This window comes from Letharia columbiana, assembly GCF_014066305.1.
Source record: "Letharia columbiana isolate WasteWater2 chromosome Unknown Sc0000053_s0, whole genome shotgun sequence".
NCBI lineage: Eukaryota > Fungi > Ascomycota > Lecanoromycetes > Lecanorales > Parmeliaceae > Letharia > Letharia columbiana.
Window position 1 is genome coordinate 17,797 of NW_023501097.1, and position 16,376 is coordinate 34,172.

At 50.5% G+C, this 16,376-nt stretch overlaps 8 protein-coding genes across 8 annotated transcripts; 5 read left to right on the top strand and 3 right to left on the bottom strand.

The window, feature by feature from the left end:
* Nucleotides 1-273: 273 nt before the first annotated feature.
* Nucleotides 274-1,830, top strand: HO173_010820 (uncharacterized protein; the record flags this gene model as incomplete). Its single annotated transcript, XM_037312705.1, has 2 exons — nt 274-331; nt 386-1,830. The coding sequence occupies 2 exons, from the start codon at nt 274-276 to the stop codon at nt 1,828-1,830; spliced, it is 1,503 nt and encodes a 500-aa protein (XP_037160345.1).
* A 946-nt stretch (nt 1,831-2,776) lies between these two features.
* On the top strand, nt 2,777-3,073 carry HO173_010821 (uncharacterized protein; the record flags this gene model as incomplete). The annotated part of the gene is made up of 1 exon (XM_037312706.1): nt 2,777-3,073. The coding sequence occupies one exon, from the start codon at nt 2,777-2,779 to the stop codon at nt 3,071-3,073; it is 297 nt and encodes a 98-aa protein (XP_037160346.1).
* A 247-nt stretch (nt 3,074-3,320) lies between these two features.
* HO173_010822 (uncharacterized protein) lies at nt 3,321-5,843 on the top strand (the record flags this gene model as incomplete). Its single annotated transcript, XM_037312707.1, has 6 exons — nt 3,321-3,816; nt 4,050-4,532; nt 4,591-5,257; nt 5,311-5,585; nt 5,642-5,723; nt 5,774-5,843. 6 exons carry the CDS (start codon nt 3,321-3,323, stop codon nt 5,841-5,843), a joined length of 2,073 nt encoding a protein of 690 aa, XP_037160347.1.
* Nucleotides 5,844-6,620: 777 nt separating this feature from the next.
* Nucleotides 6,621-8,987, top strand: HO173_010823 (uncharacterized protein; the record flags this gene model as incomplete). The annotated part of the gene is made up of 6 exons (XM_037312708.1): nt 6,621-6,650; nt 6,719-6,737; nt 6,800-6,836; nt 6,885-6,983; nt 7,038-8,822; nt 8,972-8,987. The coding sequence occupies 6 exons, from the start codon at nt 6,621-6,623 to the stop codon at nt 8,985-8,987; spliced, it is 1,986 nt and encodes a 661-aa protein (XP_037160348.1).
* Nucleotides 8,988-9,052: 65 nt separating this feature from the next.
* Nucleotides 9,053-9,274, bottom strand: HO173_010824 (uncharacterized protein; the record flags this gene model as incomplete). Its single annotated transcript, XM_037312709.1, has 1 exon — nt 9,053-9,274. One exon carries the CDS (start codon nt 9,272-9,274, stop codon nt 9,053-9,055), a length of 222 nt encoding a protein of 73 aa, XP_037160349.1.
* Nucleotides 9,275-9,562: 288 nt separating this feature from the next.
* Nucleotides 9,563-10,827, bottom strand: HO173_010825 (uncharacterized protein; the record flags this gene model as incomplete). Its single annotated transcript, XM_037312710.1, has 2 exons — nt 9,563-10,602; nt 10,653-10,827. The coding sequence occupies 2 exons, from the start codon at nt 10,825-10,827 to the stop codon at nt 9,563-9,565; spliced, it is 1,215 nt and encodes a 404-aa protein (XP_037160350.1).
* A 279-nt stretch (nt 10,828-11,106) lies between these two features.
* HO173_010826 (uncharacterized protein) lies at nt 11,107-12,167 on the top strand (the record flags this gene model as incomplete). The annotated part of the gene is made up of 3 exons (XM_037312711.1): nt 11,107-11,170; nt 11,226-11,879; nt 11,932-12,167. 3 exons carry the CDS (start codon nt 11,107-11,109, stop codon nt 12,165-12,167), a joined length of 954 nt encoding a protein of 317 aa, XP_037160351.1.
* Nucleotides 12,168-12,883: 716 nt separating this feature from the next.
* HO173_010827 (uncharacterized protein) lies at nt 12,884-16,056 on the bottom strand (the record flags this gene model as incomplete). Its single annotated transcript, XM_037312712.1, has 3 exons — nt 12,884-14,236; nt 14,291-14,539; nt 14,593-16,056. The coding sequence occupies 3 exons, from the start codon at nt 16,054-16,056 to the stop codon at nt 12,884-12,886; spliced, it is 3,066 nt and encodes a 1,021-aa protein (XP_037160352.1).
* Nucleotides 16,057-16,376: the final 320 nt, after the last annotated feature.

Sequence of the window (16,376 nt, forward strand, 5' to 3'; positions counted from 1 at the left end):
ACGAATCTTAGAGCCTTGGACGCATCAGAGCTAGCTACTCCTGTGCCTGTCGATGTCGAAACCATCTTGCTGGATCTTTGGGGTCCTTTGTCGGCGAGTAAACGAAAGTAGTAGGCTAGAGCGCAGTTAAGGAAGAACACAGATCCTAGGGATCCTCTCGGATATTCTTCTGATAGGGCTGAGTTGGACCTCGGCCCAAAGTTGTCAAATCAACAACAACCTGCTGGAGCTTCCTTTCAACTTAACGCAGGGTTTGCTTTAGCGAAGGTCATAATGGAGTTCATGTCAAGCCTCCAGAATGGCTTTGACCACCATAAACCCTCTCTATTTGGTGCCTTGGAGTTTGAAACCCAAGTTCGCGAGAGCCTCTGCTAATGGCTTCCAGAACTACTCTCCGAACAACAATTATGCGGCCTCATTCCCCCATCTCTACGCTACCTGCTTGCCATAGCTACGCACCGACACCCACGGTATCTTCTCCGCGTTCTCAATTCTTTTGATGAGCTATATGCGCTCCTCATGCTCGCTGTTGAGCGACACTACCTCAAAACATATGGTGGAGGCTTCACGGAGAACTTCTATGGCCTCAAACGAGAACGAGTATTACGAATCAAGGGTGGTGAAGCCCCGCGTGCTCGTCTTGGTGCACCGGGCCTACTGAGAGAAACGCTGCAGCTCCGCGAACGTGATATATGGAACAATCTAGCAATCATGGTTGGCCTGCCATACCTAAAGCGCAAGCTCGACGAAAGCTACGATATCCACACACCGCAGGCCGCAATAATAGGACCATCTTACAACCGGGATGCTCTTCCTCATGATGCAACCATTCGACAGAGGATATTACATTACTACAAATGGTTTCTGCGGAATATCTACCCCAGTGTAAATGCGGCTTATTATTTCTCCCTCCTGGCTTTCAATTTGTCCTATCTTTTCGATAACTCAAAGTACTCTTCGCCGTTCCTCTGGTTGATTGGCACCCGCATTCGTCGTCTTAGTGAAGCAGATCACCGAGCCATAGCTTTGGCTGCTCAGCCTGCCGCAACATCTCCGTCTCATCCTGCCGCTCGCCCCGGCCAGCAATCTAGTATATTCAATCCTCTTACCTTCGCATCGGTGATTTATCCTCGTCTCCTCTCAAGTCTCAAGATCCTTTTACCAACGTCAATATTTGCTCTCAAGTTTCTGGAGTGGTGGCACGCCTCAGACTTTGCACGTCAGCTTAATAAGAAAGCTACTGAGGGCCTCGACCTACCACCACCAGTCATCTCAGGCTTGCCTCCAAGAAGCATCTCTCGGATTACAATAGCATCAACACAAGTTTCGGGGTCGCTTTCTCCAACGTCAGCACCAGCGAATACGGTCTCACTCTCCTCCCCACCCTCTGAAAATCATCAGCCGACGCCTCCACCAATTGTCTCTCACATACCAGCCAAGCACAGCCCTCCGATATGCGCCACGACCTTGCTCCCAATCCACACCGTACCCGCCCCCAAGCCTCATACGAGCTCTCTCTGCCCCATCTGCTTGCACCCAATACAGACCCCTACCTCCGCTCAAACAGGATTTGTATTTTGTTACACCTGTATCTTCAAGTGGGTGGATGGGAGCCATGAAAGGCAGATTGCATTTATGCAGGGCAGGAGAGAAACAGAAGAAGGATGGGACGAGGGATACGATGAAGAAGAAGTGGGAGGGGATGAGGAAAAGGACGCGGGAAAGGAGGGGAGTAGAGAAGGAGGGTGGGAGAGTGGAAAGGGAAGATGCGCGGTCACCGGGAGAATGGTACTTGCAGGAACAGATGGCTTAAGGAGAGTCATGGTTTGAGACGATGTGGGACTGAAATCTTGGTGTTCTGGACATCTGTCATTTCCATGTTCGCACGACGATATCCCTCCAGCGAGCGTTGCATGCATGTGGTGTTTCTACGAATTGACCTGGTCTAAGTGTACTACATGTAATGTATACTATTAGTGAACCGTAAGCTAAATCATGGTCGGCTTAAGAACACTTCCTTCCACCGAGGGCGTTCAGTAGGAGTAAGGTAAAGCAGCTGTACTTTTAAGAGGCAGCAAACGCCAAGCCTCCTGGATACTCTGACTAATCGCAAGCGGCTAAAAGCACAAGAGGAGATTTGATTCAGGTAAGGAAGGTACCTTGTGCTCCACGGTGAGATCGGCATAGACGGATACTCTGTTGTGTTCGGTCAGACTGCACGTTGAGAATGATGACAACAAGCATTAAAGTACTTACTAAAGATGTTTTCAAGTGTGGAGAAGTTCTCATCTCGACTCCACTCGACTCGACTCGACTGGATTACGGCAGAATCAGCAGCTTTAGACCTGCCACTAAATCTCCGGGAACGTCATCTAAGCATCACTCATCATATTTTTCCCCTCAGTTCCAGTCTGCTTGACGCAACTTTACTGCTCCTCAGCTTACTCCTTCTCCTTCATCCTGCTTTTACATATGCCGATGTGCGGGTTATCCCCAAGGTTTGGCGCTAGCACATCCTTCCCACAAAAACTCTGCGCCAATGAAAAGCTACGTACAACAACGCGGAGGGCGCGGAGGCGACCCACTTGCTTGAGCTCTCTAAGGCACATGGATCACCGGCTGATGGCGTCTGTTCCTGCCAAGCGCAGGGTTTTCCCTTCAACATTCAATATTCATGTCAACCGAGATCCGCAAAGAGATCTCGTAAATTATAAAGGCAGTGCTACCTTCTCATGCTTCGTCATCTGCAATTCTTTGGCTCTTCTTTCCATTCATCATGGCCTTCCAAAACGGCCACCGCGATGTGTCCATTGTGGACATTCGTCAAGGAGGGTTAAACATCTCTCTTGTTGATGAAATCCATCAGAAGCTCAATCCGGGCAAAGGGCAGGAGAGAAGAATGCCAACGCTGTTGCTGTATGATGAGGAAGGACTGCAGCTCTTCGAGGAGATCACATATCTAGAAGAGTATTATCTGACGAATGCTGAGATTGAGACCCTCACCACTCATGCAGAAGCAATTGCAAGAGTGATAGAGCCGGGCTCACAGGTCATTGAGTTGGGCAGTGGGTAAGAAGGGGAGCCCATAAGGCTTCCGAGCTTTGCTCAAAGGAAAACTCCATTACTGATCACACTTCAGTAATCTCCGCAAGGTCAGCATCCTACTCCAGGCTTTTGAGAGGGTCAAAAAGGAAATTGACTACTATGCATTGGACTTGTCCTGGCCAGAGTTGAAGCGAACGTTATCTGCTGTAAACGGAGTTTATAAGCATGTGCGTTGTCATGGCCTATTTGGCACATATGACGATGGGCTCGCTTGGATGAAGGAGACTGCGAATCTTGGGATCCCAAAGTGCATCTTGTGGCTGGGATCCTCAATTGGCAATCTCGAGCGTACAGAGGCAGTAGATTTCCTGCGCGGCTGTTCAGAAGTTCTGCAAGGCCAAGATTCTATGCTGATAGGCATTGATGCCTGCCATGAAAGTGACAAGGTCTATCGTGCTTACAATGACAAGCGAGGTACAACTCACGAGTTCATCCTCAACGGGCTGAAGCATGCCAATAAGCTCATGGGAAAGGAGGTTTTCAGGGAAGACGATTGGAAAGTGATGGGAGAGTACGATGAAGTCGCTCGCCGGCACCAAGCGTTCTACACACCTGTCAGAGATGTCATGGTAGAAGGGACGCTAATCAGGGCTGAGGAGAAGATTCGAGTAGAAGAAAGCTACAAGTACTCACTGCTTCAAAGTGACGAGCTTTGGCAGCGTGCTGGCTTGATGGTACAGGCGAGATTCGGTAACAGAATCAACAATTACCGTAAGTTGGCAACTTTTCTTACGCTCGATATTGTGTCTTCTTCCTCTTCAACAGACTCTCGAGTCTATCGCCACGTGCATACTTGTCTGCCAAGTACACCTAGGCCAATGAGATTCACTGCCGGAACCGCGATTACGGGCCGTATTACATCATAACATGCGACTTTCCCACAACATCGAAGCTTCACAAATGTAAACACCCAATCTGTACGCCGCTAATCAACATGGTGGCAGATCTGCACTTAGTCTCGAAGCAGGCTTTTTCCTATCCCCTCAAAGCGAATGAGTATGCTGCCCAGCCGGTACCATGCCTACACGAATTTGAACAGCTATGGGCGGCATGGGACGTGGTTACGAGGCACATGATACCCGAGAAAGAACTTTTGTCGAAGCCCATCAAGCTTCGAAACTGTTGCCTCTTCTATTTGGGCCATATTCCCGCCTTCTTGGACATGCATTTGACAAGAGCGACCGGCGATGCGGCCACCAAGCCGAGCTCTTATCACCACATGTTCGAACGTGGCATCGATCCCGATGTTGACAACCCAGAGAACTGTCATGCACATAGCGAGATTCCAGATGAGTGGCCTCCAATAGGTGAGATTTTTGATTATCAAGAACGAGTCCGAAATCGAACAAGATCCCTTTTTGCCGATAGAGGCCTGGAGACGAACCGATTGCTTGGACGAGCCTTGTGGATAGGGTTCGAACATGAAGGTGAGAGACCCCCCCCCCTTTACCACGGTTATCACTGACGTCTGATTGTCATGATCAGCCATGCATTTGGAGACACTTCTCTACATGCTTCTGCAAAGTGATAGGACCCTCCCGCCTCCTGGCGTGGCTCCAGATTTTGTGGCATTGGGGAAACAAGCCCGGGAGGCTGCGATTCCAAATCAATGGATCCCAATACCCGCCAGCACTATCAACGTAGGCTTGGAGGACCCTGAAAATGATGATGGGCCTGACCGTCATTTTGGTTGGGACAACGAGAAGCCACAACGTCTGGTTGATGTGCCAGCATTCGAGGCCCAGGCGAGGCCCCTGACCAACGAAGACTACGCCCGTTACCTTTACCATACTGGCCAGGATGCGGTGCCAGTTTCCTGGATCTCTGAGAGGAGCCATCACTCCCCACCCGTATATCAACGAGAAGCGCCTGTCGACGGGCATAGCTCCTACCAGAATGGACTTAGCCCGCCATTGACAAACGCATATTTGACTGGCAAATCTGTCAGGACTGTCTACGGACCGATCTCGTTGGAATACGCACTGGATTGGCCCGTCTTTGCATCTTATGATGAGCTTTCCAGATGTGCAACGTGGATGAACGGACGTATTCCATCCGTGCAAGAAGTCCGAAGCATCTACAATTATGTGGACCCGAACAAGAACAAGAAGACGGATAGTATCAACACCAAGAAGATCTCTGCAGTCAACGGGCAGGTCTTCCCTTCGTTCTCAGATCAGTGTAACAGTGCTTATGGCTGAACAGGCATCTTTCCAATGAGGGAGTCGAGATTTCTCCTCCACCACACCATTTGCGTAATGGCGCCTCTGGCGCTGAGAAGTCCCTTGATCCCTATGAACTATTCGCTGACCTTGAAGGCTGCAATGTGGGTTTCAAGCATTTCCACCCAATGCCTGTCACCCAGAACGGCAATCAGCTGTCTGGGCAGGGGAACATGGGCGGTGTTTGGGAATGGACAAGCTCGGCGCTAGAGAGGCATGAGGGGTTTGAACCCATGACATTGTACCCAGCTTATACAGGTCTTGTCTCGCTCGTTCCACATAGTGCAAAGGCTGTGTCGGCTCATGAATTTTAGATGACTTCTTCGACGGGAAGCACAATGTTGTTCTGGGCGGATCATGGGCAACTCATCCCCGTATTGCTGGACGTAAAACCTTGTATGTTGGAAATCGCGAACAAAATAGGATTACCACTAACATACGCATAGTGTCAACTGGTATCAGCGCAACTACCTGTACGCTTGGTGTGGGGCGCGTCTGGTTCGTGACGTCCAGTAAGCTAGAGCTGCAGGAAGAGGCATACTTTCAACAAGCTGTGCCTGTCGGGTTCACTCAAGACCTTTGACAACAAGGCAATTGAATCAACTTCAACATTCTATGCATGAGAACTTATGCAACGAGACTGTGATATGTCTCAACGGTCCGCTCTTTCGCTGTATCATGAACCCATGCAGCTTGTAACATGACATTCTCCTTGATTTTCCTTTCTCCGTATTCTCTTCCCCGGACTGAACGATTCATGATTTGGGCGAACTCCACTTATGGACCGTATGCTTGATACAGGTGAACTGGCTCCGGGGAATAGGCGAAGCGAGAGGGAGTCATGTAATAGTGGATCGTGACCCTGTGTTGTCCTTGGCTGTATGACGGCTGCTCTTCTATTGGTGCCAAACTCATAACAAGTCTCGTAAATAGGTGGTAAGGCGGATAAACACAAGCTAAATTCGAGCCTCAGGGTGTTGTTGGAAGCTTCTGGTGGCGTTCGTTTTAGAACTGTCTGTCTTGTTTACCTCTGAGACATGCCGCATCAACCCTGAACATTGTCAACACCGTGAAACCCTTGCTGCCCTGCTGCTCATCTTGGCCTTGCTCAACATTTGCCGTCTCACCGGACTACGTTTAAAACAGTGCTCTGCTTCGACTTCTGCCGCAACAAATTTTCCAACCACAATCTCCTCGCCTGCACCGTCGCGCACATACCTTTCGATAAGGTCTTTAAATTCGGCAACCTTCATAAGAATCTGGGAACCGTCCAGTCTCATTCGCAATATCAAGATGACTGTGGGGACGTTTTACAAGTGGGAGGTGCGTGAACATGTCACGGTTGTGATAGTTGATCAAAAATCTCGTTTACTAACATCGCGGATTTATAGGATCACAATCACGGACTGGGTATGATCACAAGGCTTTACCCCGATAATAATTCGAGGTTTGTACTGACGGATGTCATCCAGAACACAAATGTGGAACCTGCGCAACTGTGTTGTCGTCGTAAGCTAATTCTTCCGCCTATCCAAAAAGCAAAGCTCACATCGTTAGACCACGCGCCAAAAGAACGTGTTTCGGTATTCACGAAGAGGTTTGTCCTGCATATCACAAGACGCTTCATTTTGTCGGTGCGAGTCACCGGTGTGTAGCGTATGTATTAGGAGAGTCCTGATTTTGGGAGGAGCTTCAATAACATCTATCTAGTTGCTTAAATACCATCGAAGCTCATAGCAAACGCCACCTTGAGATTGCTGAAATCATAAAGGCCATTCGCCGTCTAGAAGGGAGCCCTAGCACAGAAAGTCCACTCTACAACAACAAAAGGAAAGGCAAGAAGAGAGACGACTCGAACCTTGACCATTCAAATGATGGAAGTGAGCATGTTGGTGGAGTTGATCCAGAGCGAGATGTCGAATGGGATAGCAACTCAAGCACTCTCAATAATGATGATGATGACGACGCCAAGGAAAGGAAGCAGTGCTGGTCCGGGATCATGGAAAATGCTGATGCCCGCAAAGCAGCAAAGGCCGAACGGAAGGCAGCAAAACATCAAGTCCTCTTCGACGTCACAACCCAGGAGGAATTGGCTACAGTCGAGAAAGCTTTGCATCCAGAGTCCAAGCATGAAGCCAGCGCAGTCTCCAAGAGTCAAGGACTAGCGGACAACCGCACGATTGACGAGAACATCGGGTTCAACGCAAGCACCTTTAAATGGAGTAAGCTACAACTAGGTCTACACGTGAAGAAGATAGCCAAAAGCAATGACAGCAAGCAAAAGCCCAATACCCCTCAACAAGACAACGAGATCCTCAGCCCCATCTTTGCCAGCCTCGGTATTGATACCAATCTCTCGAAAGCGAGCAAAGGACGCAAGTCTCTCGATGCCAGACTTCGCGCTGCAATTCTTGGAGACCTTGTGGCTTTCGAAAACGACCAAGTGGAGACTATGCAGCGCATGGCCGGCTACTGGCGTTACGCCAACAGGCGCATTTACAATGAAATGGTCCGGAACAACCAGCTCTGGGACTGGGCCACTGGTGAGAAACTGCCTGAGATCAGGGAAGAAGTCGAGCTGGATGTTATCGAAGAGGAGGATGAGAACGCAGAAGAAGCTAGCAACCTAGTTAGAGAGACGGGAGGACAGATTCCTGAGAACTGGGATGACCCAGATTTCGAGCTCCCTGCTGAACAGAAGGGGCTTTCTCTGACTCCTCTCCCTGACAGATCGAACAGCAATGGGGAGGTGGGCAGGAGCGGTACACTTACAAAGCAGTCGCATGCAGACCGCGACACGAAGCTGGATCAGGAGATCGACGAATCAACCAGAGACTGCATCACGAATACCCCTATCCCCGAATTGTCCTTCAGTCCTGGACGCCTTCCCGGTCAAACTCTGAGCTTCAAGGTTCTATCACCACTTTCCAGCAATGAAGATTGGGAGGCGCTTCGTGATGAGTCTGGAAACCACACCAAGGAAGGCTCTAAGGTCCTTGGTAGTCCTACCCCTAGAAGTCCTCTCTCACCCATGACTTCCAACCCCAAACACGAGAAAGGCTTCCAGGGTATCAAAGACACCCGCGTCTTCGCGAAAGCGATTCGAAAAGTCCCGCCGCCTTTCCAGGATACACCACGTACTCCACAACCGATCAGAAACCTCTTGGCACCAGCAACCCCGAACAGAGACACCCCGGACCTCCTCAACCGCTTCGGAGCGCTCAACCACGAAACCCCCGCCCCCTGCGAAGAGGTCCAGAAAGCGGACCCGCCCCCCGTCAAATCGGTGCTCACGATCCCGGCCACGCCCATCGTCAAGACGTTGGCTATCCACGCTGAGCAAGACGAGTGGAAAACACTGCGGCGAGGGGCAAAGGTGAAGACGGGGGCGAAAGGTGGGCCGGCGGTAGCCCTGAGGGAGAAGGCGGCTGTCAACGTCTACGCCAAAAAGTTCGCTGGGGGGAAGAGCTTCGCGGCCGCGGTGAAGAGGGGGCTGTGAGGTCTGTCTGTTTTTCGGGGAGATTGGCGGAGACGGAGGACTGGGATATTCACATCCATTCACGATTTTATTTTTTCACATCGGTTCACAACCCGAAGGCCCCCCCCCCCCCCCCCCTTTTTTTTTTTTTACCAACAGTCACCAGAATGAACGACGAGTAACCGCGTACTTTTCTTCGATCCGGACGACTTTTCCCCTGGGTTTCGCACACTCTCACAGGTCTTTCCTAGCCATCGCCGCAATAATAATAATAAGCAGCAGCAGCAGCATCCTCCCTTCGATCCACACCTTCCCACACGTCTTTCCAGATCGTCCCGGCGATCTCCCCTTTCTTCATCGTATACACGGCGGGGTTTATGGACGATGCGGGATTGGAGATCTGTTGGCTCGCTTGGAGGCGTTTGGACGGATGTGCAAGGAGGGTAGGGTAGGGTAGGGTAGGGTACATCTTCGGTGTTGCGGCGCGGTTTTCACGGGCAGATGGCCTGATTTGAATGGTGGGGGTGATGTGGAATGCGGCTTTTTTTACGATTTTTCGGTTCTTTGGTACTCCTTTCGATTCTTGTATCTTACCACTTTTCAGATGATTCGCGTTCGGTCTAGCGATGATCGGTTGAGATGATACTTCCTGAAGGACTTCTAAGGGTGATGCGTAGGTAACTCATAGTATTGGAAAGAAGATACAGTTGAATGTGATTTCATTGGGTATCTCAATCTGTCCAAAATGCTGCATCAATCATACAAGAAATACAGGTATGTCGTCAACCCCTATTCCACTGCCGGACCTCTTCCTCTTCCTCTCCCTTTCCTCGCGTTCCCGCCGAGCTTTCAGCCGCTGCCTCACATCCGATAAAGATGCGCGGGGTTCCTGCAACGGTTCGGGTCTGACGGGTGGAGATGGATCTGGCGGAATAGGTCTCCTTGAAGACTTTGAGGATAGGGGTATTGAAGCGGGGGCGGCGCGCGGTGTCAAGTCGAGGAAAGATCTTTGAAAGGGGTTTGCGGGAGGTGGTGTAGGAGCTCTTCTTTTCGGCTGTCGGTGGGGTGGATCTCTGCTTGTTGGTAAAGGGGTGGGTTTGGCGGCGGTTGTTGGAGGCCGGGATGGTATACGTGGGGGCGGACGAGGAGGGAGACAGGAAGGAGCATCGAGGTCATCGTCGTCTGTGTCTGATGTTGCATTGCCGGCCGCTGGAGCGAGGATTGTTTTTGAAGCACTGGCATTAGGACGCGCGGGTTCGAATAGCTTGGTAGGTTGCGAAGGCCGCTTCTCTGGCTTTGAATATCCAGCCGCTGCTCGGGTGTGCGATATGACTCCTTGCAGACCAGTCAAACCTGTAAGATTCTTTTTTGGACTCGTAGTTATGAAATGCTGCAACTGTGTCCCTTGCCACGGATCATCCTGCCTATCCTCCTCAAAATCGCTGATGTCACTTTCGTCCAACGGGCCTTTCGCTCCCTTCGGAACCTTGATACTCTCTATCGCGGCCTTCATTTTCGCTTCCCTTGCTTCGGCTTCCTTCTTTCTACGAGTCTCTTCGCGCATGGTAGTGATCGAGTCGACGGGGCGGGAGATGTTATTGATAGTAGGTGCGTTTCGATCCCTGACAGCATTTCTCAGACGGATATACTCCGCATGGTGGAGGTGCTTGGTGAATGTTTGGGCGACCGCGTGGAACTCGTCTTCGACCATGATGTAGATGTCGTCTGCTGAGAGGCCGGGGCGCATGAATTCTTCGGTTGGGGGTTGCGGTGGAGGCGAGGTGGATGGCGTTCGCTCTGGTAGTGTTGTTAATCGGTGTAGCTACAGAAGATCTGACGGGGCTTACCTGTTGCAGGAGCAGCTTGCTTCTTGGGAGTTGTTACAGCCCGAGGGTTGACATTGTCGGCAGAGTCAGAGTCAGAGTTGGGATCCAGCATTCGCTGCCGCTTGGCAGGCTTTGGACGGACGGGCTGGAGGGTGGTTGTCGTTCCACTCTTGAGCCAGGGCAGCGTCCTAGCCATGACTATAGATGATTCAGCGCGATGGAGTGAGAAGCAAATAGAGGGTGAATGATGCTTCTGATGTGGGATCGACGACGCGGGAGGGACGCGGTTTCGGACAAGGTCTTATCGATAAGCACCAAATCTACGGTGTTCTAAGCGAGAGGCAGGTGAGGTTCTGAGGGTGCACTCATGTAAGGAGTTCCCCTCCTTGAGCAATTCCTGGGTGTTGAGAAAGTGATACTCATATATGCTCCGGGTACAAAAAGCGATTGAGAAATATCAGTCGGTATCAACAATATGGAAGCGCCAACCGCTGCTGACTTAGTCCGACATTTTCGGGTGGATAAACTTCTCAACCAAGGTCCTCTACATTTGTCCTTGACTTCAGCGTTTCTGGCTGACAACATGTTAATTAGATCAAGGTGGCCGTCGCGTGAATCTACTTGGTACGATCAATGGCTCCCCTGCGTTGCTCACTGCGGAAAGGGCAGCGTTTCCCAGCAATATCGATACGCTCGAAGCATTCCACGCTGCCATTACGAGTATTGACAACTTGGGCGAGAATGATATCTACCGATGGTATCTTGCATCTTCTGGTGTGACGAAAGAGGCTCCTGCCGATCTAAAGATCAATCTCATCTATCCATGTACAGACAAGCACATAAAGAAGTACTCCCCACAGACCGTCCGCATGGTCACTGAGACGCCGACGATCTACCAGCAGCATGTGCGACCATACATGCAGCGAATGAGGGACGAAGGACGCTTGAATTGGGTCTTCAATATCATCGAAGGGAGGAAAGAGCAAGAAGATATTTTGCTCCGAGACCCAGGGCAAGGCTCCTCTCGAGAGGAAGCTTTTCTTCTGACCCCGGATCTGAACTGGGACAAGAAAACTCTCGCGAGCCTGCATCTACTCGTCTTGGTGGAGAGACGAGATTTCTGGAGCTTGCGAGATCTCAAAAAGAGCCATGTGGATTGGATAAAGCACATGAGAGAGAAGATCCTGGACGCTACAATCGAGCTGTACCCAGAGCTGGAGAAGGATATGCTGAAGCTTTATATCCACTGTATGCTCGTCCTAGTTGAAGCTTCTTGCCTCATGCAGCTGACCAGGTACAGATCAGCCCACCTACTACCATTTCCACATTCACGTTGTTCACGTTATGTGCGAAGCCACAAGCACACAAGCAGTCGGCAAAGCTTTCGGCCTCGAAAATATCATCTCGCAATTAGAGGCCATGGCTGGTGGTCCAGAAGCCAGCATGGCAGACGTCAGTCTCACCTATTACCTTGGTGATGCGAGCGATCTTTGGAGAAATATCTTCCTTCCTCTGAAAGAGGGCAGGAAGGGCTGATAAGCCAGAGGGGAGTGGGGGCATCCCAGATATTGGGATAGTTCTGTGATCTCAGAACTTGCTGTGCAAAGCAGTAACGTCTCCAGAGACGTGGGTTTCGAAACCCGAAGCCTCGGGTCTAGGGCATTGCTGCCCTCTTGCTCTACGAGCAATTCCTTGAAGGCAAGGAATATCCAAAAGGGGTTCATTTTCTTAAAAGTACCAAGAGAGGTACTAAGAGATCATTTTCGCCAAGCGCCGACCCAGGTGGGTCGGTTCTCACAGGCAAAAAGGCTGCTCCGGGTGAGAAATACGAGTCCTGCAAATCGGGTGTCGTTCGATTTTTTCGAAAGGAGCTGATCACTGTACTCGTATAGAGACAGGTCTGAGTACAAAAGGCAGAAGTCATGCGAGTGTGATTTGGAGGGGCTATGTCAACGATCGAGGTTGTCAAGTCGTGCTTCCAAGCGTCCTACCTTTCCTTGTTCAACACCATCATTGCAACCATCTCAACATGGTCTCCAGCGTATGATTAGAGAATCTCGAAATGCATTGTTAAAGTCACTGAGCCTTTTCATGTGCAGGATGATACCGAAGTAAACTTTGTGTACGACTTTGAAAAGAAAAAAAGCCCGTACGTAAATTCAGGTTTAATGGGAAGGATTTAGCCGCACTTGTGCCAGCGCCTTGGTTATTGTCCATACATCTGTCTGGCTATGCTTACCGAGAGTCCACATTCACCATCCGAAATTTGATACATTTGATGATTCTGCAGAATTTGGAGTAGCGTCCTCTCGAGGCTTTCCACCAAATGCCGCATATATTTCAGCCGAATTCCCCTCATCCGTGTAACCTGAAGCAGGGGTGGCCTCCGCTGAAGCCTCTCTTGCGGTGTTGTTTCTCGCTGTTGCGAATGACGTGGTTATGGGAGCAACGTGCGGCCGAGGCACACGCCTCGTGGTTTCCTGAGTGGTGTTGCTTCCGAGCAAAGTCCGCTCAGTACTCGCCATAGACGGTGGAGACAATGTTACCCTCGCTTGGGGATTTGCTTCTGTTGGACCTGCCTCACTGACAGGGTTCAAGCTCTGGGCTTTGCTCTCGAAGATGTCCTTGCGGATCTCTTCTGAGATGGCTTCCTCCTGGGGTTTGTAATTTGGAACATCTTCAGTACCGGGTTGCGGATCACCATCGAGTGGGAATCCACCCAGGTGATCAGGCCTGTGCAAGGTTTGGCTTTGGGCATTGGCGTCCCCGCGGGACGGTCCAGCAGAGTGCTTCTCTTCGTTGGCTGAGCTGAACGGGGCCAGCCCCATGGCTCTGTCTTCTGGGGATCTTGGCGAGCCTCCAACCAGAGTCGTCGCATCGTCTGCGGTTGATGGCAAGGGCTCATTCTTGTTGTCCACATTTGTGCTCCGGGCTCTTCTTCTCTGCTTGAACGTGCGGACCTCTGTGAACTTTCGAGCTGGGACTCGCACGAGTACGGCCGTTTCCGGATCATCTGCTTTGTCTATACTGTCGATAAATCTCTCGATATTCTCACTCAGGATTCCATAGCGCCCGGCGCAGCCTCGAGACTCCAGGAAATCGTCCTTTGCCTCGGTGAATGCGCGGTAATAGTAGGAGGCCATTCCGCGGTAATAACAACATCTCGCCGTTAAGGGGGCGAATTTGAGTGGGCCGGCAGCGACGGCAGCGTGGTTAGCGTGGGAATACATCTTGGGATAATCCTCTAGGATGTAATTGATTTGTGCACGGGTGAGCAACATGTTGACTTCTGTTTCATGGAGGACCCACCGGGGGTCCGTCCTTACGGGTCGTTGCTGTTCCCCAAGTTCATCAAATATCTCCTTTGATTCAATTCTCTCGAGGGCGAGCTTATCTGATTTCTGCTCTCGGGTAGTTGGTGGAGGCCTCGGGTGTGTCCAGGCTATTTGAATTTCTCGCTTGAACTTGGCTTCTTTCTCCTCGAGATCTTTTTGCATTTGGTAATTGGCACTGTAGAGCTCAAATATTTCGAGTGCGGCTTGGCTGGCTTCTTTCTCTTTCGCCTTCTCGAGATCGGACTTGACGGGAGATTCATGGCCTGGCCCCTGAGATTCTACGTTAGAGGCCTGCACGATTGTTTGGAGCTGAGATTGACCTACAGAAGACAGGAGAAGAGAATCCTCCGTGTTAGGACTCGATGTGCCCGAGCGCTGAGGATTCATGGCTTGAGAACTCCCGTTCTGTCCGTCTGTAGCTGCTTTGGACTCTCGCTCATCTTCGACTGCTTGTTCCCCAGAAGGGGGCATCAGTGGGAAATTGGCTTTGTATTTAGCCAAGAAATTCACAATGTCTGCGTTGGCCGTGGAAGCGCTAGGACTCTCCTCGTGTCCAAGACTCTGCTGTCCATCCTAGACTTTTGCGTTAGGTAATGCCTCAGTCACTTGAAGCAATTGAGACGTACAGGGATAGTCGGGGAGATGACAAGAGAATCTGTGCGACTACTTGGATTGCTCGAATAGTTGGGACTGATTGATTCGGGACTTGGGGCGTCGCGGGGTATAGCTTTGTAGTTTCCTTGCAAAGGTGCATCGCTGTTAAGCCAAATTTCGCGGTCGAAATTCTCTCCGCTCTGGTCCTGGGTGGAACTTCTCTCAACGATGGCACCTCCACGAACCGGAGACGTGGGTTGTGAACCAGCACTCTTAGTATGGTCACTCCCAGGAGACTTGAGGTGCGAATTACGACTTGCATTCTCCATAGAACCAGAAGACTTGGGTTGCGAACTACCAGGAGGATGGGTAGTATCAGGTGCTTTAGTTTCGTTGATATCTAGGTCGATTTGCCTTTCAACCGCGTCGTGGATGGAACTTATGTCAACAAGAGTGGGCTCTGATCCAGATGGTTGGGTTTGCGAACCAAGACTATCGCGCTCGTTGCTGTGGGAAGCATGAAGAGTCTTAGACGATGTTCCTGTTTGGTCAGGTTTCTGGCCCATGTCTGACACAGCCTGATTCTCGCGGTCGCTTGTCTCATCAATGCTGTGGTCGGATCCCAGGGATTGTGGCAGTAGATCATGATCGCTCTCTTGTTTGTTTGATGGATTCCATGAACCAAAATCCTTTATGATGACTTGGTTGTCATTGGAAAGGGCATCTCCAGAATCTGGAGATTGGAGCCGTGAGTCATGATCGCGATCTTTGTCTTCGGGATCTAAGTTCAGTTGATGGATGTCCTCGGCGTATCTCTTCATCTGTTCAATATGACCTTGACGGTTGTCTCCCTCATTGGGGACATTTGTAAGTCTTGGTTTTGGATAAACCTCATCCTCACTGCTCTCAGTCGGTTCAGGCTCCGAATGGAGCTCTGAATCATGATATGGGTCATCTTTGACCTCTGAACCAGCTCCACGATCAGTCAAGACTCCATCGGCCGTGAAATCAGCGCTGGACGTTCTGCTTTTCATGAGGCTTTTATGGCGTTTTCGAGCCACTTGGCGGGCGGGAGGTAGTGTGGCTGGTGACATTAGCGGAAGATCATACAAGTCCGCCTTCTTCTTCCCCTCGTCCCACTTGGTTTTGCTGTCAGCCCATGAGTGTATTATTGCTTTGGTCGCTCTCATCGCAACTATCGCCTCAGCTTCGTCGTCGGACTCTGGCACATCCCCTTGTTGGTCACCTTCTGCAAACGCATCCTCTGCGACTCCTTCAGAAACAGTATGACGTCTTTCAACAGAATGTCCCCTTGCTTCAGCAGCAATAGTGCTGCTCCTTCCTCTGGCAGGAGCTGTCTCGCCCTTCTTGCATGTAGCACTGGTATTCCGTACTTCCTTTTCGTGTGATGCGGTATATCTCTGGAAAGAATACAGACGCACTTTATGAACACCTGGTGTCCAATCCCCACTTGATCGGGTGTCCTCCTTCTCCATGACTCGAGGTAGATAATGATCCGATCAAGCGCTGTTTAACCTGCCTCATTGGTATGTTGCAACCTTTGAAGATTCTCTCTGTGTGAGAATGTAGGTGGACGGAGAAGGGACATGTAGCACGCCCGGTCAAAGAATTGTGAACAAAGTCCAATGAAAGACTTGACCATGAGATTTCCGCAAACAGGACTCATGCTTAGAGCAGTTCAAAACAGGATCATGAAGACAAAAGAGATACTGTCAAGGTGAATTGCAAATGAAGCTGTTGAGGGATGACATATTTTCAGACCAGTCTTACTCTAGCTATAAACAAGTTCATTGAA